Raw genomic sequence first — 27,236 nt, 5'->3', positions numbered from 1 at the left:
GATATGGACATTGTTTGCCATTTAATTACTAGCTTAAGTAGTTAGGTACAATATTGCGGGCCAGAAGGCCTGTTCCTGTTCTGTGTTCTACCTCCAGATGCCTTCAGAGAAATATCATAAAACTTTGCACAAAGTGACATAAGGAGATAAGATGACTGGTAACAAAAGGTTTAGACAAAGAGGTAAGTTTAAGAAGTTTAAAAGAAGAGGTAGAGTTGAGGAGTAGATTCTACAGGAAATTTTAATGCTTGTGGCCAGGACTCTGGAAGGAAAATGGATTTGAAAAACTACGATGCACAAGTCATTGACCAGAAATGAGCTCCAACATCTGATGGTTTTAGAGCAGGAGGATCTGAGAAAAAAATGGAAGGATGAGCACATTAAGGGAATTAAAATGAGGTGTTGTCAGATCAGGAAATAATATTGTTTACAAGCACGGGGATAATGAAAGAACAAGATATGGTGCATAATAAAATAAGGGTAACAAATTTTGAATGAGGTAACTTTGCAGAGTTGAAAAATAGAAAGTGGGAGAGGACTGGACAAGTCAAACCTAGAGTAACAATTGGGAGTTGCAACAATAGATAATCCTAGGCCAGAATGGAGATAGCAGTACTGAACAAATAGATCTACTGGTCTTCAATGGTTCCTACCACAAAATGCCTATTGAATTTTTCTTATGTAACTAGCTCATTAATATACTCCAAACTTGAGCATTTATATCTTTTCTTATGTTTCAATGTAAAAAGTGAATGTTTCAAATAGAAGGCTTCCATCATAATCAAGCAGACTAATTTTAACTGGCCAGAACTACTGAGATATTTAAAATGGGGCTACAAGTCTCTTAATACTCTGATTTTATAAGGCACTTTCCTTGAATAATGGTAATTCCAACTTCTTTCAAACTGTAAATGTATTGATTATGATAATTAGCGTGTATAACTCCTTGGGGCTCTAAACACAATTTTAAGACACTATCACTTAGGAAATAGATTTCATCTTTATGAAGCAATAAACACATGCCATTGTGGGTGGGTCACCTGTAAGTAAAAGATTGCAAAACTGGGCAAAAACATTTTTCAAACAGATCCATGCTGAATAGTTGCCAAAGATCAGTGCTTTTGGAGCTCACAACTTTGAGTATCGTTGTTATGCTGACCACTGGGAAAGTATTGAGACTTTAAAGAATCTCAAGCCAGTTGCATGAATAGTAAGAAGAAAGGAACATTAGCAAGGGAGGATGTGGTAGTTACCAGCAGCGTCTGTGGTAAGCACTCCATTCCCATCAAAGATCCAAGGTCCTGATCAAGTCCTATACCATAATTGGGATGAGGTGATCAGCCTGGTAAATGTAATGTGGCAGCATCTTGTACCAAAGTTCAAAGTAAATTTATTAACGAAGTATATATGTGTCACTAAATACTACCCTGAAATTCATTTACTTGCAGGCATTTACAGTAGAACAGATTACTTCAATAGAACCAATGAAAAACAAAGATTGACTAATTGTGCAAACACAAAAAGAAATAAATAATAATAATAAAATAAGTAAATAAAACTGAAAACATGAACTGTAGGAACCTAGAAAGTGAGTTCAGTGGTTGTGTTCAGTGATCAGTTCATTGTTGTGGTGAGTGCAGATGTCTATGCTGGTTCAGGAGCCTGATGGTTGAAGGGTAATAACTGTTCCTGAACTTGAGTGGTATGGGACCAGAGACCCCTGTACCTTCTTCCTGGTGGTAGCAGTGAGAAGAGAGCATGGCTCGGATGGTGGGAGTTCTTGACGATGGATTCTGCTTTCTTGTGGCAGCACTCTTTGTAGATGTGCTCAATGGTGGGGTTTCGGCGGGGGGGGGGTCTTCATGTGATGGACTGGACTGTATCTACTACCTTTTGCAGGCTTTTCTGTTCTTGGGCATTGGTGTTTCCATACCTGATCATGATACAACCAGTCAGGATACTTCCCACTGCTCACCTATAGAAGTTCGTCAGAGCTTTAGATAACATACTGAATCTGCACAAATTTCTAAGGTAGTTGAGGCACTACCATACTTTCTTTGAAAAAACATTTATGTGCTGGTCTCAGGACAGATCCTCTGATATGATAATGCCCAGGAATTTAAAGTTACTGACCCTCTCCATCTCAGATCTCATAATGAGCACAAGCTCATTGATTCCTAATTTCTTCCTCCTGTGGTCAATAATCAGCTCTTTGGTTTTGCTGACCTTGAGTGAGAGGTTGTTGTTGTGACTCCACTCAATCACATTTTCAATCTCCTCCCTGTATGCTGACTCGTCACTGTTGTGACAGTGATCAAAGTAATTAGAGAGATATTGATGCTGGTGATATAGAAATCTTCATACATCACAAACAGCAAACTGTCTTCTGGAGATAGAGTCTCACAAATTTAAAAGTACATCACATTTTATACCCTTAAGATCAGTGGTAATGTTAGGTGATACAATGCAATTTCAATGACTACAATAATATTGTAGTGTTCAATATTTTGTGTTGCCAATGCTTCTTTTAAATTTCATATTTAAAATCTCAAATGCCTATGAATTTCAAACACCTTTGCTGGGGCAAAGTAATACACAAATAAGTCTAAAAGCTTCTGAGGACAGAGATCCCAGACACCCAAACCTGTTGATAGATCAGCTTTTTGAGGTGCTAAGTGATAATACCAGTCTGGTCTGAAAGCTTCCTTTAACTGAAGTCACAATGCTGCAAATTACTTAAACCCATAGTTGCCTGAATTGATGCAGGCCAATTAACATTACTCCATTCGTTTAATGTTTGGCTGATGTATATGCGGATGTCTCATTATCACCTTTTTGCAAACCATATATCTTAGGCTACGTCCACACTAGACCGGATAAATTCGTAATCAAAGCTTTTTCTCTTCATTTTGACCCTCCGTCCACACTGAAACGACGTCTTCCTCCCCCAAAAACGGAGATTTTCTAAAACGCCCTCCAGAGTGTGTAAATTGAAAACGCTGATTGTGCAGAGCAGTGTGGACAGGGTAAACGGATATTTTTAAAAACGCTATCATGGCGTGCCGGAATAGATGGCAGCAGCACGGCATTTCATTGTTTTCTTGAACGCAACCCCCCACACAACCTAACAATTTCAGAACAGACGGCAATGAGACTGAAGCCAGAAGAGTTAGAAATGTACTCACCAAATACTTTGACCCATAGCTTACTGAATAAATAAGTATACTCACTTTGCCCTGTTTTATGTCCTTGCTTGTATGAAGGTGGTTTACCTATTTATGCAAGTACTTCTCTGACAATAGATGTGTAACAGCCTAATGTAACATTGTATGGAAATACAAGATAACTCTGATGCAGACATGTTTTATACATTTAACAAGGTGCTTTATTAATGCAACAGAGTTAGTCAGTTTTTCAATGTTCGTCGTCAGCGGGATCATACTGTCCGTGAACTCCCCGTCGGTTGCCTCCATACGCTCCAGTATTTGTTTTTTTTAGTTTTAAGTCCTCCTGCGTGAGAGCCAACAGCAATTCCTTTTAAGTTTTTCTAGTCTGTAACTGCACAAACGCGCACTTTCACAGCGAGATTCGACACCAAACATGTCGCTTATTTTCTGTAGATATGTCCTGTGCATGCCCAGTAGGAGGAGGTTCGCCCAAATACCCGTTTTAATGTGGATGGAGGTATTTTCAAAAATGCCTGGTGTGGACGCCTATTGTTTTTACATGAAACCAGCGACTTCAAAATCCGGTCTAGTGTGGACGTAGCCTTAGTCTGTAGGCCAGCCTGTGCTCCACAAACAGTATTGTTTATTAGCAAAGGTGTGCTTTTAACTTCTTTACTGCTTGCAATTCACAATAAAAACTGAAGACTGGCACATGCTTTATTTAATATTCACTAACTCCAGAACAGTCATCACCTTTGAAAAGTGCAAGAGGCTGCAAACATATTCATCAGGATTTATTCTGGCTTCTACCCCCTTACTTCCAGTCCTGATGAAGGGTCTTTACTTTTCAGGTACATAATGCAAAATGCTACATTCATCAGTGATAGTTCTCCATTTATATAGAGTAATTAATAATTAGTCTGGCAGATGCTAAGACTAAAGTTACTAGTGACCCTTTAATTCAAGTCTCCACCAATGTAAGAAGGCATTGTTTATCACTTAGTGACTAAGAGAAGAAGGTTGTAGATTCCCTTTGTGCTATATTTATGTTGGTGATTTATGGAAATGACCAATCCCCTCATGATTATGGAATTGGGTGCAAAAGTGGAGCAATATACATACTGTGTTAAGATGAATCATGCATGTAATTGCTCAGATCTTTTCCCTGATAGTACTATTTAATCCAGAAATGATTCCATGCACAATTTACCCCAGGTATTGTGCATAATTTCAACATAGAAAATATGTGCCATTAGGTCAAATTAATGGGCTACAGAAATAAATGCTTCATTCAAGTAGCCAGTCAAAGTTAAGCAATGTTCTCTTTATCTTTTAATGTACTGTATGGAGGGAAATGAACAGTCAACAGTTTTAGGCCAAGACCCTTCATCAGGACTGGAAGGGAAAGGGCAGAATCCAAAACAAATTCTAATCAATATGTCTGTGGCCTCCTGCACTTTGTAGGTTTAAGAAACCTCAGCTCCATTTGGGCAGGTTGCAGCTTCCGGACTCAATATAAAACTAAACTGTTTCTTTGAACTGTGACCAACGTTTTACAAGTTTTTACATGTTCCTTTGTTTTATCTCTCTCACTTCCCTTCTTAACCTATCAGATAACTTTAGCAACAATTTATCACCTTTAGATCTGTACCAGAACCACTCGCTGCCTTTGTTCTCTCCACCGCTTCCTACTCCCTCTGAAATATAAAACCTTACTTTTGTTTATCTTTTCCATTATTTTTAGGAACTTTATGAATGCTGATCTTGGTATCTTTTTACCATTTGGCCTTTTCACATTCTAATTGTGAATAGTTATAGAGGAATTGAAAACATTAAAGAAATAATAATAGAAATTAAATTGCAGTTTAGCAAAACATGTTTCCAATTGAAGATTTAAATACAAATTTTGGGAGGAAATTTATGTAGACCTGAGGGTCTCCTTCTCTACTGTACAATTCTATGCAATGAAATCTATGTTCTGACCATTAATGATGCAATGCAGTACACGTGAAACTACCTCAGAATATTTTAATTTGCCATTTTCCACAATGACGTAGTTCATTCACAAACAAGAGAAAATCTGCAGATGCTGGAAATTCGAGCAACACAGACATAATGCTGGAAGAACTCAGCAGGCCAGTCGGCATCTATGAAAAAGAGTACAGTCGACGTTTCGGGCCTGCCAAAGAGTTTTGGTCCAAAACATCGACCGTACTCTTTCCATCGATGCTGCCTGGGCTGCTGAGTTCCTCCAGCATTTTGTGTGTGTTGCTATGACGTAGTTCATTCTAGGTTGTCATAGTTGGGGGACATTTTGGGTATAAGCTCCCACTGCCTATTAAATATTCCCAATGGCGTGCATCTCAAATAGCCTCTGACAACCAAGTCCAGCTCCTGGCCTTCACATGTGGCTTAGCTACTAAGCCCGGTGGAACTGTTTCTATCAACAGAAGGAGGGACAAAGGCAGGTAACTACCTCAGGTAGTTTCTTCAGGTAGATGGGGCTCGTCAGCTATGGTTGGCAGCTCATCTAGGAGAAGGAAAACTTAGCTCAAGCCTCCACTGCTTTCCGGCTATACCCCCTCATGGGGAAGGTACTGGAAGCAAACACTGAAGAAAATTCTGGAGCTGGAGTCCCTAGGGCAGTGGTCCTCAACCTCCGGGCCGCGAACCGATACAGTGCTGCAAGGAATGCAGTGGTGGCCGGAACGCACCCAGCACGTCTTTAAGAAAAAAGCCAAAATAAACAAGCTAATTAATTAGGTGCTGCCCGGCACGTAAATGTCGGCCCAGATCTGGTGCACCGCTGCATTCTTCGCGGTAATGTATTGGTCCATGGCCCTAGGGCAATCCTACACTGAGTTCAACAATGACTTGCATATCACGTAGACAGCTAGATCGCAACATCCATGGTCATCCCTGAACAATGGAGGGTCCCCATTCAGTCTTGGATCACCTGGTCAATAGTAATATTTAAGTCAAGCTGCTATTTATTGACTATAGCTCAGTGTTCACTACAATCAATCGCTCGTTTCTAATCAAAAAGCTCCAAAACCTGGGCTTCTGTAGCTCCCACTGCAAATGAACCCTTGGCTGCTTCAACAAGAGACCACAGTCTCTGCAGATCGAAAATAACTTCTCCTCCTCGCCAACAGACAGTACTGGCACACCTCAAGGATGCATGCTTAGCCCACTGTTCTACTCTCTCTACATCCACAATCATGTGGCTAGGCACAGCTCGAATGCCATCTCAAAATTTGCTGATGATATAACTATTGTTGGCAGAATTTCAAATGGTGACAAGAAGGCATGCAGGACAAGATGGATCTGCTGGCTGAGTGGTGTTGCAGCAATACACTTACACTCATTGTCAGTAAGACCAAGGAATTGATTGTGGACTTCGGGAAGGGGAAGTCAAGGGAACATACACCGGTCCTCTTCGAGGGATCAGAAGTGGAAAGGGTGAGCAGTTTCAAGTTCCTGGGTGTTAACATCTCTGAAGATATATCCTGGGCCGAACATTAATGTAATTACAAAGAAAGCACAACAGCAGCTATATTTCATTAGAAGTTCGAGGAGAATCAGTGTATAACCAAAGGCACACACAAATTTCTATAGATGTACTATGGAGAGCATTCTAACTGGTTGCATCACCATCTGATCAGAAAAACCTGCAGAAAGCTGTAAACTAAGACACTGTATCATGGGCACCAGTCTCCCCGGCATCCAGGACATCTTTTAAAGCCGATGCCTCAAAAAGGCAGCATCCATCATTAAGAACCCTCATCGGGACTGTTGTAGCGTGGATGAAATCACCGGAGAGATAGGGTCACTGGTAGATACAAAGCAGCTTCTTTATTCGACACAACAAGGTACAGCAGGTATCATATGGACGGAGACGCTTTCAGTAGAAAGGTCTGCTAGCCCAATGTGGGCTCGATATTTATATGTTAAACACAAAAGGGCAATTGCTATTTTAAAAGTTATAGACAATGCATAGACAATATTTCCTTTTGAAGCTACATACAAAACATTACACCTTCTGACTTCATCCTTTCCTTCCGATGCCAACATGTCTGGGTTGGTATCCACAGCCTTTAGGAATGCAAGTTAAATCCACAATACATTTATTTGGCATTTTATGTGCTAACATAGAAGACAATTCATATCTTTGAAGTATAGACAATACTGTCTTCAAAACTACCTGTAAACTTCACACTTCCATCCGCAGCGTCTGGCTAGTATCCCGATATTCACAGCTTTTAGGAAATGCATTGTTGTGAACTCAATCCACAGTACTTTGTCAAATAGAAGACTGGTGGCCAGAGTTATCTAAGTGTAAATGAATCATCTACCCAAAAACTCACTCTAACAAGGACACTGCCTCTTCTCATTGTCACCATCAAGGAGGAGGCACAGATTCCTGAAGACATTTCAGGAATAGCTTCTTCCCCTCTGCCATCAGATTTTTTAATGGACAATGAACCCATGAACACTTCCTCAGTATTTCCCCCTCTTTTTTGCACTACTATTTAATTTACTATTCTATGAATACTTCTTGTAATATGTAGTTTTTATTACCACTTATTACAATGTACTGCTGCCGCAAAACAACAAATTTCACGCCATATGCTGGTGATATCAAATCAGAACCTGTATGATCCTTGCCAAAACTGTTGTGTTCTGCTATATACAGCACAGATGGACCTGCTAAGGATCATGTAAGAATATTTTTATGTGCCAGTTGTCTTTTCCTGGCTAGTATTGTGTATTGAGAGGATCAGCTGGTGTGTGCTGGGGCTGGGGGTGGGGGGGTTGATTGTCGATCCTTTTTACAAAAATCTTCCCTTAGGACAGGGGTTCCCAGCTTTTTTTATGTCATGGACTAATATCATTACGCAAGGGGTCTGTAGGCCCCAGGTTGGAAACCCCGTCTTAGGGCAATTCTTACTCCTACTGCTTTCCAGGATTTACCTCATGGACCTCTTGATGATTTTGTTAGCTGGCTAATGTCTTTTGTTTTTCATAGTACAGCACACTTAACACAGCAGTAGTCTCTGGGTCTGAACGTCCTCCTTATCCCAACCCCAAGACAGGGAACACGTGTGTTTTTATATTTGAAGCAGGTAGCTCCTTCCATCTGTGGTTAACAGCCAAGGTTGGAGAGTGCATTGGTTTGAGGAAGTGCAAGTAGAGGATTGTGATTGGTCCCCTGGATCTACTCCTGCAGGTATATCCAGTTGTTTAAGCAGTTTGGCAGGGTGAAGGAAATTTGCGTTATTCCAGAAACCATGGGTACTTCTCATGAGAGGATCCTTCTAATGATTCACAGTGATCTGCACGTTGTGGACCTGGAAACTTTTTCCTTTGAGAGGAGGTTTATGTCATTGAGCACATATAGTCAATGGCTGTCCACACTTGTGGGAAGCTAGTAGTGCTTGCAAATCTCACTGCCCAATACTCCCTCTGTTCCTTGCTGAAATGAAATTAGGCAAAATAATTTATTTTGTGAATTAAGTGTTTTGTCTGATGCAGGAGTAAGCAACAAATTAGGAGAAAGCTACGGATACTTAGAAAGATCTGTTGCAAGGATGGAGAGAGTCAGCATGACCTTGGCCTCCCTGGAGTGTGTGGTCAAGGAACAAGAAGTTGGCCATAAGTTTTGCCAAAAAGTGTCAATTACTTAAGTTCCAGTAAAATAGAGTCCCTCTGAATACTTTGTTGGAGTAGGCCCTTTGCGAGTGGGTGCAACTTTGCCTCTTATTCCATGACCTTCCATGATTGGTCAGTTCTTTCTGAAATGGTGCCTCCCATAAATGAGTTCTGCCAATGATATCTCCACTGAGGCACCCATTGACTATCTTGGCAGCTAAATTCAGGGAAAATAAAATCCCTGGCTATACTACACTCTGTAGAATTCAGAACATTTTTGAGCATCTTACAGTATATTCTAGGGATATCTATTCAGATCATCCAATATCAGCAAGATTTCCTTTGAGTGGAAAAAGAAACACTTTAGTATGAGGTGTTTCTAGTCCGTTGAGACTGTTCTATGATGACTATGATGTCAAGCTTTTAAGTTTGTTTCTCTGATGACAAACAGGTATTAGTTTTTCAGCTAATAACCCATTCACTAACTATTTGCTACAGGCTGGAAATGTCATGATGCGGACATCTTATATAAAAATTAAAGTCCAGGATAACTGTGGAAAATCTATGACGGTTTGTCTAGACAAGGATTTTCGAAGGGTATACAAGGATGTTATCAGGTTGGTATATTTATATAGTTGTAATATTTCTGACTGTTTTTAACCAAGTTTAAATAAATAATTACTTTAAGTGTCTTGAACTCTTAAAATTTGGATTAGTAAATTTTAATTTCTTCATTCTACACACCATAAGAGTGACTATTATAAATAGTATCCAAAAACTGAGGGCATGATTTGCTGGACATCTTTGCTTTCTATGTGAAATCAAAATCGGATGGATCCCAGTGATTACAAAAGAACTTCATGCTTCATTTTTGAATATTGCAATTCTGAAAGGGTGAAACTTTTAGCATTCATGATAACAGGAGTTGAGTGAAGTCCAGAGAATCAAGTTAAACAACTGGTGACAAAAAAAAAATCCCTGGCTGTACTACACTCTGTAGACTTTGGAACATTTTTGGGCATCTTACAGCAAACTCTAGGGATATCCAATCAGATCATCCAATATCAGCAAGGTTTCCTTTGAATGGTAAAACACACATTTTAATATGAGGTTTTTCTAGTCCCATTGAGACTGTTCTATGACACATTATTTGCACATCCAGTAGCAGACTCCTGAACCAGATACTCTATTTCAAGACCTGTCATGGCAAGACAGGTCTGATGTAGACAGAGGAAAAGGTTTATTAATTCCCTGAAAGTTTCCTTGAAGAAATGCCTCATCTCTTCTGACTCCTGGAAATCTCTGCTCCCATGACTACTCAAAGCAGAGAAGCATTTGAAATAAGGCCATGCATTGGGGCCACATGTCAGCCTTGAGTCAGAACCAGTACACAATCTCACCCACCCACCCACCTACCCCCTCAACAATTTCCTGCCAACTACAGAGAAATCTGCAGTTCCCACAATGACCTCATGAATTACTTTTGGCTCCACAAAACTAGAGTAAAGGCAACCTGAGCGTTACCAAAAAGGAGTTGGAGGTATGTACAATTCCAAAGGAGAGAAGATGCACATGCTCATTAATTAAATTCTGATTTTTCCAAAGGTGGTTTTGAAGAGGTATAAAACATAATGTGCATTTCTATGACTTTCAGAAAAATGGCTAGAGAAAGGGATTCAGAGTAAGGTCAGAAGTTCTCCCACTCCCTTACAGCACACCGTATTGGCTATATCAGATAGGGTTGTGTTGTTGCATGGACAGGAAGGGAAAACAGGAAGAAAATAACATGGGAGTGGGGCAAGGGAGCTTGAGTCATGAAAGAAAGGAAGTGCAACATATAATAATAGTATGTAACTGATAAGGGTTGGAACCTTGTTTGATCTGACACTGAGCGCTGAAGTAGAATGACACAATGCAATATTCCATTGAAAAAAAATTGAAGGATGGTGAAGAGGGAATTCCAGAAATAATGTAAATTATCAAAACATTGCCTGAAATTTGCAGAGTACTGCCTGTATATCCTTGTATAAGTGCCATCAAGTTCAGGGTTTTCATGAAAGTACAGAAGTTCTGAACCAACTGACCACATCGCCAGTCTTTTTCTAATCACAGTCCAGTGTTTGACTTCTCATGGAATTCAACATTAAAATTGCACCAATTACCCAAAACCTACACTGACTAAAACAGTTTTCTGGACAGACTGATATAGAGACCAAGTCACTATTCATTTAGATAGAGTGGAAATGAATGGGATCAGATTTACAGACCAGCTACCTTATTGCTGCTGGCCCTTCCGCTCAGCGTGTTTGTGCTCTGCCACTGGACCCAGTGGTGGCGTGGGAGATCAGATGAGCTGGAAGTCTGAGATATGACGATGCTTGAACGGCTTTCAGCTAGATACTGCCTTGTAAAATCATGAATAAAAGCAATGAACCTACCATTTATATGCCAAACAAATAATATTTTGAATAATTATTTGAATACAGTATTTTCATCATTTATCTCTAGTACTATAAAATAATTATACATAGACAATAAAGACAATTTGAACCTAAGAAATTATGATCTGGACTACTATTTGGTGAACACCATTCCCTAAAGTATTTTGGAAAGAAAAAGTATTTTTGGGTCACTACCTAATTGAGAACAACATGCAGTTCTGCAGCCTGAACATATTTTAGCTGAAATATGTGACAGCATGAAAATTACATGAGTAATATAACTGCTTTGTCATTTTTAGGGTGTCTTAGGAGAGGCTGAAGGGAATACAATATGAACATACAAGCTTAGTGTTGGCCATTGCTCAGCCTCAATTCAAAATCAGAGGATCTCCAAAAAGGATAGCTAGCACCTTTTGATAATATTGCAAACACGAAGAAATCTGCAGATGCTGGAAATTCAAGCAACACACACACAAAATGCTGGTGAACACAGCAGGCCAGGCACCATCTATAGGAAGAGATACAGTTGACGTTTCGGGCCGAGACCGGCAGGACAGTCCTGATGAAGGGTCTCGGCCCAAAACGTCGACAGTACCTCTTCCTATAGATAATATTGCAAAGCTGTCTCCTAGGTATCTAGGTGGAACTAACTGAATGAATTATATGAGTGATGGCACAGAGGAAAAATGCTGGAAACACTGCAGGTTAGTCAATACATTATGGGAGAATCCATTTCAAATCAATGATCTTTTGCAGAACCTCCCCTATTGTATATTGTATTTGGTAGTACTCAATTTCAGTGCTGAGCTGATTTAAACTGGGTGAAGCAGGAAATAGATATAAATTGTCTGTAAATATCGATAAAAATTGTAAAGATTCCTCCGTAGTTTCTCATCTCCAGAGAGTAAATCCACAGGTTTTTTTTTACTTGATTCACATGTACTTTTTGATTTAATCTTAAAATATGATTGTTATTTACATTTTAATTTCAAATCAACATTAAAAAAAGATTGCATGAAATGAGTAGCTTATTGTTTGAACAAGTTTGGAAAATATTGCTCATTAACTTATTTTTTTTTAAATAAAACACAGCATTGACGTGTCTCCCTGTCTGGAACCTGGATACTGTTTGCATAAAATGAGGACATTAAGATTTAATCAAACTGAAATTGAAAATATTGGATTAACGAAGTACATGCCAAAATGCCTGTTGTTACCCCTCAATACCTTTGCAGGTATCCTGTAAGATAAAGTAACCAACGGAAAATAATTAACTAATTAATTGCTTGAAGAAACAAATGATTTGGAGCTGCTAGAACAGTAAAGCAAAGAGGCACAATAATTACATTCAACTGTTGAAGAACATCTTCTGGAGAGGGAACAATTATTTTCAAGATTTGACAAGCACAAAAATCATTATTCCTGTTATCAGGACATCAAGATGTTGGTGCTTGGGGGAATATTATTTGGAAATCGAACATTTTATTTGAACCAGTTCAAGAAGGTCAGAAGAAGACTATTGCATAAAAGGGAAGTCAGAAGAAAAGACTATTGCAATATTGACGGGAACATTTCTAGAGCTCGTGTGCTTGTTACTGTCTACTTAATTCGCATGCATACTATTGAGTTTGGAGAATGGTGAACATTAGCCAAACTTTAGATACACCTTACAAAATAAGTTTGGGGAAAAGTACAGAATTATTTATGCAGGATTTACACGAGATTACTTCAGTTATTTTTAAATAAAGCCTTTCTTTAAACTTTGGATTGAACATTAATAAACCTGTGATTGCAAAGTTCACTACAAGGATAAAATGTGCTGCACATTTCAGGGGGAGAAATGATTTACTCTCAATTTCTGGTAGCAAATTCATGAACATGCTCTTTATGCTTGTAAGTATAATTTCACTACAATGAATAAATAAATCTTCCTCCATAAGATTTTACACTGTAATTCCATTATGCTGTTTAACTTGCCACTTAGCTATATTTCTAACATCCTCGTGTCTAACATGTACAAGTTTGTCTTAGATGTATAGTATTTATTATATGGTCCTGTAAAAATATTTTACATTAAAATATCACTATGCTTAATAGAACTGAAAGCCTTGTGTTTATATTATTCACCAATAGTTTAATGAAATGTGCAAGTTTTAGGGAAGGTGGTTGCTGATATCATACTAAGTACTTTATCTCTGCATATCTCTATGTCAATGAACTCCATTGTGGGTGATAGATGTGTGGGGGAAAGGTTTTGCAAAAATTGTGCATAAAACTAGAGGAACACTGCATTATATTCTGCCCAATGCCACGAACATTGATTTTCTAATTTCAGGTAACCTGCACCCCCTCTTTTTTCCTGCATCCACCCACTTCTTACACAAGTCATTCTTTCCAACAGCTCCCCCAAGCCCTGATAACCATCTTCTACCCACGCTCCATTACTTCATCCACCTGTCACCCACGCACTGAATCTATCCCCTCCATCTACTGTACCATCTGGCTGCCATCCCACCCTTATCTGGTTCCACTCACCACCTTTGATCATCAGATTCCATCATCTACAGACCACTGTTCTCCCCACATCACCTCCCAGCCTCTGTCGCTATCTCCACTCTTCTCTCCTTCACCGAGCGCTATCTATCCATCAACTTCTCCTCACCTGAATCCACCTATCACTTGTCAGCTCCTGACTCAGCTCTCCGTCTGCTCTCCCTCTCACTTTATACTGGTTATATCCTCTTTACACTTCCAGTCCTTTTGTGGGGGCTTAACCAAAACATCAACTATCCCTTTGCCTTCATAGGCTCGCTGAGTTCTTCCGGCAGCTTGACTTTTGCTCCAAGTTCCAGTACTTGTGGACTCTTGTGTGGAGTACAGTCTGGGAAAATATAAAATTGCTCATTTTGAAAGGAAGAATGCGACAACCGTATTACAGTGGGCTATCAGTTAATCAGGGCAGCCGCTATTTGGGACAACTCTTAAAGAACAAAACCGAATCAAAATAGCTGGGATTCCCTTCATTTATTTGGGACACTATGCTGCCTAATTGGGACAGGAGACTTGCTGAACAGTTTCTAGCATACACTTGCATGGCCATTAGACACTACACCATGCTTAGTGTGAACAGTTATAAAATATCAGTTTGTGCTTAAAAAGCAGTAATTTGGCCAATTCTTTTTTGCAAATGTCAAGTTTTGCCAACTATGGCAAGAAATGAGCGCTAAGAAAATTCAGCAGGCCAGGCAACATCTCTAGGAAGAGGTACAGTCGACGTTTCGGGCTGAGCCCCTTTGTCAGGACAAACTGAAAGAAGAGATAGCAAGAGCTTTGAAAGTGGGAGGGGCAGGGGGAGATCCAAAATGATAGGAGAAGACAGGAGGGAGAGGGATGGAGCCAAGAGCTGGACAGTTGATTGGCAAAAGGGATATGAGAGGATCATGGACGGGAGGCCTAGGGAGAAAGAAAGGGGGAGGAGGGAAGCCCAGAGGATGGGCAATAATGGATGGGGTACGAGGGGGAGGTGGGGCATTAGCGGAAGTTACAGAAGTCAATGTTCGTGCCATCAGGTTGGAGGCTACCCAGACGGAATATAAGATGTTGTTCCTCCAACCTGAGTGTGGCTTCATCTTTACAGTAGAGGAGGCCGTGGATAGACATATCAGAATGGGAATAGGACATGGAATTAAAATGTGTGGCCACTGGGGATCCTGCTTTCTCTGGCGGACAGAGCGTAGGTGTTCAGCAGAACAGTCTCCCAGTCCGTGTCGGGTCTCGCCAATATATAGAAGACCGCATCGGGAGCACCAGATGCAGTATATCACCCCAGCAGACTCACAGGTGAAGTGTCGCCCCACCTGGAAGGACTGTCTGGGGCCCTGAATGGTAGTGAAGGAGGAAGTGTAAGGGCATGTGTAGCATTTGTTCCACTTACAAGGATAACTGCCAGGAGGGAGATCGGTGGGGAGGGATGGGGGGAATGAATGGACAAGGGAGTGCTTGAAATTCCAGCATCTGCAGATTTCCTTGTGTTTGCGCTAAGATAATTCAGAACTGTTTTGATCACTGCAGTTTCAAGCATTCAGGCTTGGAGATGTCAGAAAGGACTGTAAGTGAAAATGAAATGATTTCACTATTTCATCAAGTTAGGAATAATGAAGAATTTGAAGGCATCAACAATCATCTTGAATAGAACATAGAATAGTACAGCACAGTACAGGCCCTTCAGCCTACAATGTTGTGCCGACCCTCAAACCCTGCCTCCCATATAAGCCCCCACCTTAGATTCCTCCATATACCTGTCTAGTCATCTCTTAAACTTCACTAGTGTATCTGCTTCCACCACTGACTCAGGCAGTGCATTCCACGCACCAACCACTCTCTGAGTTAAAAACCTTCCTCTAATATCCCCCTTGAACTTCCCACCCCTTACCTTAAAGCCATGTCCTCTTGTATTGAGCAGTGGTGCCCTGGGGAAGAGGCGCTGTCTATCCACTCTATCTATTCCTCTTATTATCTTGTACACCTCTATCATGTCTCCTCTCATCCTCCTTCTCTCCAAAGAGTAAAGCCCTAGCTCCCTTAAGCTCTGATCATAAAGCATACTTTCTAAACCAGGCAGCATCCTGGTAAATCTCCTCTGTACCCTTTCCAATGCTTCCACATCCTTCCTATAGTGAGGTGACCAGAACTGGACACAGTACTCCAAGTGTGGTCTAACCAGAGTTTTATAGAGCTGCATCATTACGTCGCGACTCTTAAACTCTATCCCCCGACTTATGAAAGCTAACACCCCATAAGCTTTCTTAACTACCCTATCCACCTGTGAGGCAACTTTCAGGGATCTGTGGACATGTACCCCGAGATTCCTCTGCTCCTCCACACTACCAAGTATCCTGCCATTTACTTTGTACTCTGCCTTGGAGTTTGTCCTTCCAAAGTGTACCACCTCACACTTCTCCGGGTTGAACTCCATCTGCCCCTTCTCAGTCCACTTCTGCATTCTATCAATGTCTCTCTGCAATTTTCAACAATCCTCTACACTATCTACAACACCACCAACCTTTGTGTCGTCTGCAAACTTGCCAACCCACCCTTCTACCCCCACATCCAGGCCGTTAATAAAAATCACGAAAAGTAGAGGTCCCAGAACAGATCCTTGTGGGTCACCACTAGTCACAATCCTCCAATCTGAATGTACTCCCTCCACCACCACCCTCTGCCTTCTGCAGGCAAGCCAATTCTGAATCCACCTGGCCAAACTTCCCTGGATCCCATGCCTTCTAACTTTCTGAATAAGCCTACCATGTGGAACCTTGTCAAATGCCTTACTAAAATCCATATAGATCACATCCACTGCACTACCCTCATCTATATGCCTGGTCACCTCCTCAAAGAACTCTATCAGGCTTGTTAGACACGATCTGCCTTTCACAAAGCCATGCTGACTGTCCCTGATCAGACCATGATTCTCTAAATGCCTATAGATCCTATCTCTAAGAATCTTTTCCAACAGCTTTCCCACCACAGACATAAGGCTCACTGGTCTATAATTACCCGGACTATCCCTACTACCTTTTTTGAACAAGGGAACAACATTCGCCTCTCTCCAATCCTCCGCTACCATTCCCGTGGACAACGAGGACATAAAGATCCTAGCCAGAGGCTCAGCAATCTCTTCTCTCGCCTCGTGGAGCAGCCTGGGGAATATTCCGTCAGGCCCCGGGGACTTATCTGTCCTAATGTATTTTAACAACTCCAACACCTCCTCTCCCTTCATATCAACATGCTCCAGAACATCAACCTCACTCATATTGACCTCACCATCATCAAGTTCCCTCTCAGTGGTGAATACCGAAGGGAAGTATTCATTGAGGACCTCGCTCACTTCCACAGCCTCCAGGCACATCTTCCCACCTTTATCTCTAATCGGTCCTACCTTCACTCTTGTCATCCTTTTTTTCTTCACATAATTGAAGAATGCCTTGGGGTTTTCCTTTACCCTACTCGCCAAGGCCTTCTCATGCCCCCTTCTTGCTCTTCTCAGCCTTCTTAAGCTCCTTTCTTGCTTCCCTATATTCCTCAATAGACCCATCTGATCCTTGCTTCCTAAACCTCATGTATGCTGCCTTCTTCCGCCTGACTAGATTTTCCACCTCACTTGTCACCCATGGTTCCTTCACCCTACCATTCTTTATCTTCCACACTGGGACAAATTTATGCCTAACATCCCGCAAGAGATCTCTAAACATCAACTACATGTCCATAGTACATTTCCCTGCAAAAACATCATCCCAATTCACACCGGCAAGTTCTAGCCTTATAGCCTCAGAATTTGCCTTTCCCCAATTAAAAATTTTCCTGTCTTCTTTGATTCTATCCTTTTCCATGATAATTATAAAGGCCAGGGAGCGGTGGTCACTGTCCCCCAGATGCTCATCCACTGAGAGATCTGTGACTGTTCATGCCCGGGTAAATTGCATCCTAGATGAGGAAATGTTTTAACTTGGTTGGTGCTCGTTATTGCTGTTTGCAGTGTTTTGTTCTAGTATTGTAATACTTGAAGTAAACTTATTTTTGTGAGGAAATAAAACAAAAACCAGGTGACTGCTACCTGCTGCATCAGCATCGACCAGACTGGGGAACGAGTACAACATGGTACCATCACGTGAGCGCGGGAACGAAGAAGGTGGGGCTGCGGCACGGCAGGAGGGTTCGGGCCGCGCGCGTGTGCGCGCGTACGCGGACGGTGTTGAGGGAAACGTTCACCGTGTCGTACGGCGCCTGCGCGCTGGTCTGAGCGTGTCTCTGCTTCAGGTAGTGTCGATGGAGGGTCGTGGGGTGACGGTTGTGGGGGCGTGAGGATTCGAGCTTCGCGCTGACGGCGAGCTGGGGAAGGAAGGGCCGAGTGCCATACAGCTTGCCGTAAAACGCGGGTTTTGTGGTATCTGCGAAAGGGTGGGGAGTGATTAAAGTTTTCTGGATGTCGGAGCCGGGGCTGTGAGTGATCTCTTTTCAGCCCTTGGCCGAGCGCTATTATAGCCCAGGGTAACCCGGCCTGTCGGCGGTTTCATCAGTATCAGTTCGGCAGGTGCTCCGGAGACCCAGTCAGCCTGGGGGCAGAGCCAGAAGGACGGCGTTTGCAATGGCGGAACCGGACACAACACAGAACAGGAAAATAAATTGGTTGATACGTATTGTACATTGGTCGGGGTTAAGATATTTGGGACGAGAGAGAGAGAGAGGTGCTGGAAATCTGGAGCGGCAGATAAAATGCTGGAGGAACTCAGAAGTCACACAGCATTTGTGAAGGGACGTTAAATCACTCCCTATGAAGGGTCTCAGCCCGAAATGAGACTGTTCATTACCCTCCATAGATACTTCCTGACCTCCTGAGAGTCTCCAGTAGTTTTTTGTTCCTTAATGTTTATGTGCTTGCCTTGTAGCAGGTGGAATGAAAAATAAGACCAACAGCAGAGGCCGCGAGTTTATTCCAAGTTAAGAGAGCCAGATTTCTCTCTAGAATAATGTAAAGAGTAGGGGAGGTATCTGCATTGGTGAACTCTAATAATTCTCTGATTCAAATTCACTTTGAGATGAGGTTGAGGAGACATTAGATAAAGATTTATGGCTAATAGTGGAGAAATTATTGTTGAAAGTTATGCAGGAATGTCCAACATGTGCATACAATTTTTAATCATATTTATGAACTTGTTTGTAAATAATGTCACTCAGTTATATCTTCTATTAAGACCATAAACTCTCGGAGCTGAATTAGGCCATTTGGCCCATCGAGTCTGCTTCACTTGAATGGATCATCATGGCTGATCCATTTTCCCCCTCAGCCCCAATCTCCTGCCTTCTCCCTGTATCCCTTTATGCCCTGACCTATCAAGAATCTATCAACCTTTGCCTTAAATATATGTAAGTATATATTATTAAATAATCAATGTTCCTGTTTTTTTCAGATGGCCAACTAGGGATGTGTGGTGGAAGATAAAGCTTGAACTATGAAGAGGAATAAACAGTGGAACATCAGCAAAGCACTGGCTCTTGCCAGTTCCTATCATTTTCTCTATTGTGCAGCCAAAGGCTGTATAATTCCATTTCTTACCATATTCTTAAGACAGCTTGGATTGACTGCACCATTTGTTGGGATTGTGATTGGAACAAAGTTTTTCATATCCTTGATTTGTACTCCCTTCTGGTCTTACTGTGCTGGACGCTATAACAAAAGAAGAATGCTTGTGTTTTGTTCCTTGATTTCATCTATAGGAGTCAGCTTTCTATTTACACTAATTCCACCTGTGAGTAAGGAAATTCAGTACAAATATTGTAACACAAGTATGTATGCAAAAACCAATTGGAATCAAAATACAGCAGAAGACAAAAGCCACATGGGTGATCTTGCATATACCATGCTTCCAGGAACAGTAAATATTATTGTGACAAGTCATCCTAGTTCAGAACTCCATAATATACACAGTACTGAAATGAAAATGAAACTCCATTTGTTGACAACTGTAGAATCACCTATTAGAAATTCAACCAAACAGCCATCTGAGAATATTACAACTTCTGAAATCTCTACTCAACCATCAGAAGAAACGGGAAGTGCAAACAATATACACCATCTTCAAGCAAAACAAACTCTGCCTAGTAAAAGCTCTGGTTATAAAAGAACTGTGGAAAAAACTACCAAGCAATTTCCTTTGCTAAAAGAAAGCAGAGAGGAAAATGGCATTTTAGATGTTCATTTCAGTACACCAAATGTTCCCCTTGTAAAAAGGGATGTTACACTAAAAGCTAGCTTTGAAGATGGGAATAAAAATCAACAGCTCAATTTTGCACCAAATTCTAATCTTAAAATGCTCGATAACTGGCAGCAGACATTGGTGCTTATTCTGCTAGCTGTATCTTTATGGGAGGTTCTAGCATCAACACTGGATTGGGTTACAGATGATGGGCTGTATGACTATTTGGACTTTGTGGATGCTGTTGACCGCTATGGCAGACAATGGATTTGGGGACACTTGGGTACAGCTGGAGCAGCTTTTAGCATTGGTATCCTTGTGGACAGGCTGGACTGTTTCCTCAATACACATACCTCAAGAACTGCTGTGCACTTCTATGCTTATGCTGCAGTACTTTTATTGGCACTTATTGTTGGAGTGTTACATCCAGTACACACTGCTAAGAAAAATGATGCAGTCAACCAAACTTTTAAAGGATTGCATCTATTGGGAAGTGATGGAAGAGCTGTCTTGTATGCAGTTACGGTCTTGATCACAGGAGCTATTGGATCTACAATAAATAACTTCCTATTTTGGCAAATGCAGGACAAAGGAAGCAATGAGGCATATATGGGTACTGCTGTGGCAATTGGGTTTCTGGCTGAGTTTTCATTTTTCCATTTCAAAGACAAAATGTTAAATATCCTTACAATCTCCGGAACAATTGGATTTGCCCTAATCTGTCTAGCAGCTCAGCTGCTCTACTATTCATTCCTATGGTCTTCTTGGGCAGTATTGCCTATTCAAGTTTTAAATGCATTTAGCAATGGTGCCTTGTGGTGGGCTGTTCTGAGTCAGTCTAGTGATATAGCTACTCCTGGCACTGAAAGAACACTCCATAAGATCTACCATTGGATATCTTTTGGTCTGGGTGCGTGTTCTGGCAGTTTTTGCAGTGGCTTCATTGTGGATAGTTTTGGCATAGAAAGGCTTTTTCAAGCATGCTCTGTTACTGCCATAGTTTGGGCAGTGTTTTTTCTCATTATACAATCAAAAATCCCTCGACAAAAGAGGTTAAACTACTCACGACTGTTAGCTGATACTAGTGATCTGAGTGACTCAGATGATGAGCAAAATAATGACTGGCTTGTTAAAGCTCTGAAAAATGATAACTTTTTAATGAAGTGACCAGTTTACTTATTTTGTGTTCCCTGCTGAATAAGCAAATCTTAAATAGTTAGCAAGTATTGTCAGGTTCATTTAAGAATCCAGACCAAGATGTGGGATAGGAATTTTTAAATTTGATATCCTAGTTTCTATTAAATGAGTAATGCTATTGGATATTGCAAACTAATTCTATTTCAGGGGGCTTCTCATTCAAATAAGCACTTTTATCTGCAAAACTGCAGGATTTTTTATGAAAACAAATTATGGAAAATAGTTTTTTTGAGTAACTAGAATATTTAAAATATTCCTGTAATAGAGAGTGAATATGGGTGTAATTGTTTATGCAGTGTCTCTGATATAAAACATGCCTATATGATGTACAGTGAACAGTAGGAGGAACAGAAGTATTCTACACTGAATATATTATGATCCATAGTTTCATTGTATTAAATACGGAAGTTATGCCATACAAAGTTCACCACTTAAAATATAAATATCTACACAAATAATGCATTTATGAAGCACCTCCACATTATGCTCTCAGGGTAATCGAAATGTCACAGCCATTGTTGTCTTTGTATCTGTCTCAGTACTCCTTTCTGCCCTTATTGAACATGTGCATACTCTGGCTCACTCCTTTTTATTTGTGTGCACACTTGTATTTGCGTCTCCTTCACTCCACTGTCATGCTTTAGAATACCCTTGAATATATCTAAAGACTGTGTTCAGTTTCTTGCTTAGTTGCTCAGCATCTATGGTGGAGTTTTGGATCAAAGTTCTGGTTTATCCCTTTTTTCTGGGAATTGATGTATAATATTGTGATGGCCTTGTGGGTGGAGAAAAGCAATTGCAGTGTGTTTAAACAATAGGGAATTGAGACAAGTTTTCATTTAAAATGTCAAGTAGATGATTCATGTTTTTCAGTCTCTAACGAATTTTTACGCAAGGTCATACTTGGAAATCTTGGTTAGAATATATCTGTTCAAAGCTGCTAATGTATTAACGTTAAGTACATCTACTTGCTAGATTTTTTAGTGGGAGTTAATACTGAGATCTAAAATTTAAAAATATAATAAGTTGTTTGAGGTATAATTTAAGCCTGTCAGCAGATGAAAAGATGAGGCAAGATTTTTGGGTGAAAGTGTTTGTGATCAAAGTGATCCAGTAAAGGAAGTAGAGATTTAACACAGAAAAGATTTGACTATTTAATAATATGCATACGCTAATTGCAGTTATTAGCATAATGCTGTTCAATTTTAATAAAATGTTTAATGTTTTCTTGCCTTAGATGTCAGTCAAGCATTAAAGCAAATTTATGTTGCACTATTTTGCTAGTTTTGTTGAGGATTAACTTTGAAGTAAAATTTAGTTGAATGGTGAAGCCATTTTAGCTGCTGATGAGGAAGTGCTTTCCCTCTTCCATCATGTAAATTTTCTACATGTTGTGCCTTTTCCTCAACAAACTTCAGGGTAATAGATATCTCCACAATCTAATGAAACAAAGCTGTTTCTCTGCCAATAAGTCACATAAGCAATCCACTTTTAAAAATCTGTTGATTTAAAATAAATACTTTGTGCTTCACCATATGCATTCCAGCTATGAAATTTTACCAAACTGTACTAATTTTCTAATAAATATGCCCGTATAGCTAATTTTCTTGTGTTAAAAAGTAAGTATCTTGTGAAATCATTTTCACACCTTCATATCAGCAGGGAACTTTTAATTTACAGAACTTCTGAACATTAACATTCCACATTTTTATATGTAATTTTGAAATGAGAATTTTTGCACAGGAACCTTATGCCACAGTCTACTAGCAAGCCAAGAAATAGGCAGAGGTAGATGGGGAACTTCCTTTCATTCTTCCTCAAATAATTAGTATTTGCATGTAAATATATGGGAGTTTTCAGTACTATTATGGTTGTGTTTGGAAAAAGGACAACTATGTAATATCTGCACCATATATTTAAGAATACATTGCTTAACTCTATAACATCCCCTTTGTTGATTGAGAACAACAGTGAAATAAAGGTCAATGATGCCTTAAAATAAACAAACCTCAAATCCCTCCTTTAACAGTACAAGTTGAGGAACTCTTGTTTCTAAGGCTGAGTTCTTTAAACAAGTAGTTCCTTTAGTGAAGAGAGCTACTCTTAAATATACTTACCTGACGTTACTTCCTCTTTTTTTTTAAAAGTTAAAACTAGTTCTGGAAGCAATGCACCATTCTAAGGTCATCTATATTATTAGTAGGTTCAAGTCAGGTTTAGATCTGCACCTATGCTTGTCTCTCTGTCTGGTGGGGAAGAACAAGATGTGTTTTTTTTAAACTGTAGAAAGCATTAGCTTAAATTTAGTTGAAGTTTACTCCACTGGTATGAGGTTGAAAGGAGGAATGATTATCTTCAAATTATATTAAAATGATATACTGTAAAATGTGATTTGATTTGAATAACTTTTTTTCACTGGTAAAATAAAGCTGAATGTGCCTTGCTGTGTAAAAAGGATAGCATGTTTTTTCCTTACCAGGTAAAAACTTGGAGTGGGTAATTAAAGCTAGTTAGTAACCACTATTGTGTAATATTTGGTTATATATTCTTATGATCTTTGAAGGTTAAATATTAGTAATGTATTAGATTTATTTTGTTGGTGACTGGATATGATAATTTTAAATAATTAATTTTATTAAAATTATTTAATCCTGTTTCATTTGCTGAGTTTGTCAGTTTTATTAATTCAGTTAATTTCTGTTGAATAAGCCTGGTTCAGATTCTGTGTTGGTGTAATGTTATAGGCTTAAAAAAAAGGACATTAATGCATTTTTCAGCTGCGTTATCTATCTTTGAGTATATATTGAGATTTTAACCAACAAGTGTAGCATAAGCCAAGGAAAATTGGAATCATTTTGGGTTCTTCCACCTATAAAAGGCAGCTTTGATTAACTCTACAATTTGAGGGTTTGTTAAATTTTTTAAATTTTTCTTGAGTTATTTTTTAAGCAACCGGAGAAGCCATTAAGTTACATAGTCTGCCATTTTCTTTGGCTCCATGTTCTCAGCAGCATATGAATGTACACTTTTATGACTACTGGTTACCACTGTGCAGCAAAGTGAGTTTTATATGATTGTGAAGTTTTATAGGTTATTAAGGTTGTGGTCATCTTATAGCTGATTGTTTTAATAAAGTCTTAATATTGTTGTAGTAAAGTCACTTTTATAGATTTGTATCTGAGCTTTACTTGAATGGAATCTGTGGATATCCGTAGTTGAATTAATAGCTGGCAACAGATTATGAAATATGATTTTCAATTTCCATTGTTTGAATGCCAAAAGGCACACCAGCAGGAAATATTTTACTAAGAATCCAGTTTGCATTTGGAACAAAATTTTTATGATTTTAAAATAGTTTAATATAGACACAGTTCTATCACATGGAAATGGATTTTGTTGGTCTGGCCTTCAGTTATGTATACATGATTTTTCTTGGGCAACAATAGCCCAGACTTTGGGGTACCTGTGCAGAAATCTCGCGATTGTCATGAATTCATAGTTTAGAGAGGGATTGAATAACTGCAGTGACTCCTACCATCACTGAGCAGATTGGGTAGGTATTTGTTATCTTACATTTTAATTATCTAAATAATTGTATTTTGAAATGACTAAAAGCTTTAAGTATTGTACTCTTTTAAGTTATAGTTTTTAATAGCTGTTTTTCCTTTGAATGCCCTGAGAGAATTGTCTTTAACAATTTGCTCTACATCTAAAGTGATTTGGCTTATTCGTTTTACTTAGCAGTTGGTTCAGATGCTCAGTGTTGTACTGCAACAAACAATAGCTAATCACAAAGAGCCCTACCAGATTTACCCTGTATGTTTGCAAAGGGAAAGTTATTTCAGACAGCTACATCATTTATGCAACTGGCAATCCATCTTCCATGAATATGTTCAACTTCTAAACAATACACAGTGATGTCTTTGATGTAAAAGCTCAGAACTTGATCCTGCTAGGCAGATCCCCCTAGTAAGAATTGTACTCTGTCATCACCCCATACTCACATATGGTAGTTGTGGATGTGAATGGGCTGTCCCTGGCCCAAAGCATTGCAAAATTATAATGGCCTAAGAGGCAACATACCTTTGGCTACACACTGAGGCTGTGTCTACCAAAGGATACCCCTAGAAACTCTCGAAGGCATCTTGCATCAAGCTTTGTCAACATTCTGTAGGTCGTTCAACATGGTCTTTAAATTATTCTAATCTTTGGAGATAATTAAAAGTGAAATATTTCAATTAAAATTAACCAAACTAGTTGCTAAAATAATTGAAAATATTAAACTAAGCAAAACATTTTTTAAACTTCTCAATAGAAAGTTCAAAGTAAATTTATCATCAAAGTACACGTACGTTACAGTATAGAACTCTGAGGTTCATTTTCTTGTGGGCAATCACAGTAAATACGAGAAACACAATGGAATCAATGAAAGACTGCACCTAACAGATGGGAAACAAACAATGTGAAACAAACTGCAAATACAAAAAGAGAAGGGGAAAAAAAAAGCTAATAATAAATAAATAAATATCATGAACAACAGATGAGACCTTGAAAGTAAGTTTGTAGGTTGTGGGAACAGTTCAGTGATTGGGTCAGTGAAGTTATCCCCTCAAGTTCAAGACCCTGGTGGTTGAGGAGTAATAACTGTACCGGAATCTGGTGGTGTGGTCCTAAGGCTCCTGTATCTTCCTGATGGCAGCAGTGAGAAGAGAGCATGTCCTGGGTGGTGGTGATCCTCAATGATGGATGCTGCTTTCCTGCAACAGCAGTCCACATAGATGTGTTCAATGGTGGGGAGGACTATGTGTGTGAAGGACTGGGCTGTACCCACTGCTTTTCGTAGGCTCTTCTGTACAAGGGCATTGGTATTTCCATACCAGGCCATGATGCAACCAGTCACCATACTTTCCACTATACATGTAGATGTTTGTCAGAGTTTCAGATGTCATACCAAATATATGCAAATTTCTAAGGAAATAGAAGTGCTGCAGTGCTTTCTTTGTAATTGCACTCACATGCTTGGCCCAGGCAGGTCCTCTAAAATAATAACATCGAGGAATTTAAAATTACTGTCCCTTTCCACCTCTGATCTCCCGATGAGGCTGGGTCATGGACTTCTGGTTTCCTCCTAAGTCAATTGTCATCTCCTTGATTGTGCTGACATTGAGTAAGAGATTGTTACTGTGGCACCAGTCAGCCAGCTTTTCAATCTCCCTCCTATATGATGATACGTCACCATGTTTGATTTGGCCAGTGGTGTTGTCAGCAAGCTTAAATATGGTATTGGGGCTGTGCTTATCCACACAGTCATAAGCAATTAGAGCAGAGGGATAAGCACACAGCCTTGTGGTTCACCTGTGTTGATGGAGATATTGTTGCCAATCCAAACTGAAGTCTGCAGGTGAGGAAATCAAGGATCCAATTGAACACAGGTATTTAGACCTAGGATGTGAAGCTTATTGATTAGTTTTGAGAGAGGTGGTATTGAATGTCGAGTTGCAGACAGTGAAGACCATCCTAATGTATGCATCTTCACTGTCCAGATGTACTGGGGTTGAGTGAAGAACCAATGAAATGCCATCTGCTGTTGAATTGTGACAGGAGGCAAATTGGAATGGATCCAAGTCATTTCTCAGGTAGGAGTTGATATGTTTTATCACCAACCTCTCAAAGCACTTCATTACAGTGGATGCAAATGCTGCTGAATGATGGTCATTGAGACAGGTAACCACATTTTTCAATAGACACTAGGTGCAGGAGTAGGCCATTCAGCCCTTTGAGCCAGCACCGCCATTCACTGTGATCATGGCTGATCATCCACAATCACTATCCAGTTCCTGCCTTATCTCCATAACCTTTGATTCCTCTATCTTTAAGAGCTCTATCCATCTCTGTCTTGAAAGCATCCAGAGACTTGGCCTACACAGCCTTCTGGGGCAGAGCATTCCATATATCCACCACTCTCTGGGTGAAAAAGTTTTTCCTCAACTCCATTCTAAATGGCCTACCCCTTATTCTTAAACTGT

At 39.9% G+C, this 27,236-nt stretch overlaps 2 protein-coding genes across 3 annotated transcripts in view; both read left to right on the top strand.

The window, feature by feature from the left end:
• LOC134360230 (phosphoinositide 3-kinase regulatory subunit 6-like) overlaps positions 1 to 13,339 on the top strand; it is a 117,325-nt gene extending 103,986 nt beyond the window's left edge. For both annotated transcript variants that reach the window (XM_063074317.1, XM_063074318.1), the window contains exons 20-21: positions 9,318 to 9,436; positions 12,353 to 13,339. In XM_063074317.1, coding sequence (XP_062930387.1) covers positions 9,318 to 9,436; positions 12,353 to 12,506 — 273 coding nt within the window. In that variant the 3' untranslated portion in view covers positions 12,507 to 13,339. The remainder of the gene's footprint in view (positions 1 to 9,317; positions 9,437 to 12,352) is intronic.
• Positions 13,340 to 17,957: 4,618 nt separating this feature from the next.
• Positions 17,958 to 24,505, top strand: mfsd6l (major facilitator superfamily domain containing 6-like). The gene is made up of 2 exons (XM_063030772.1): positions 17,958 to 18,076; positions 19,228 to 24,505. The coding sequence occupies exon 2, from the start codon at positions 19,270 to 19,272 to the stop codon at positions 21,178 to 21,180; it is 1,911 nt and encodes a 636-aa protein (XP_062886842.1). The 5' UTR covers positions 17,958 to 18,076; positions 19,228 to 19,269; the 3' UTR covers positions 21,181 to 24,505.
• The last annotated feature ends 2,731 nt before the right edge of the window (positions 24,506 to 27,236 follow it).

This window comes from Mobula hypostoma, chromosome 22 (assembly GCF_963921235.1).
Source record: "Mobula hypostoma chromosome 22, sMobHyp1.1, whole genome shotgun sequence".
Lineage (NCBI taxonomy): Eukaryota > Metazoa > Chordata > Chondrichthyes > Myliobatiformes > Myliobatidae > Mobula > Mobula hypostoma.
This window is presented reverse-complemented; position numbering and strand designations above follow the sequence as displayed.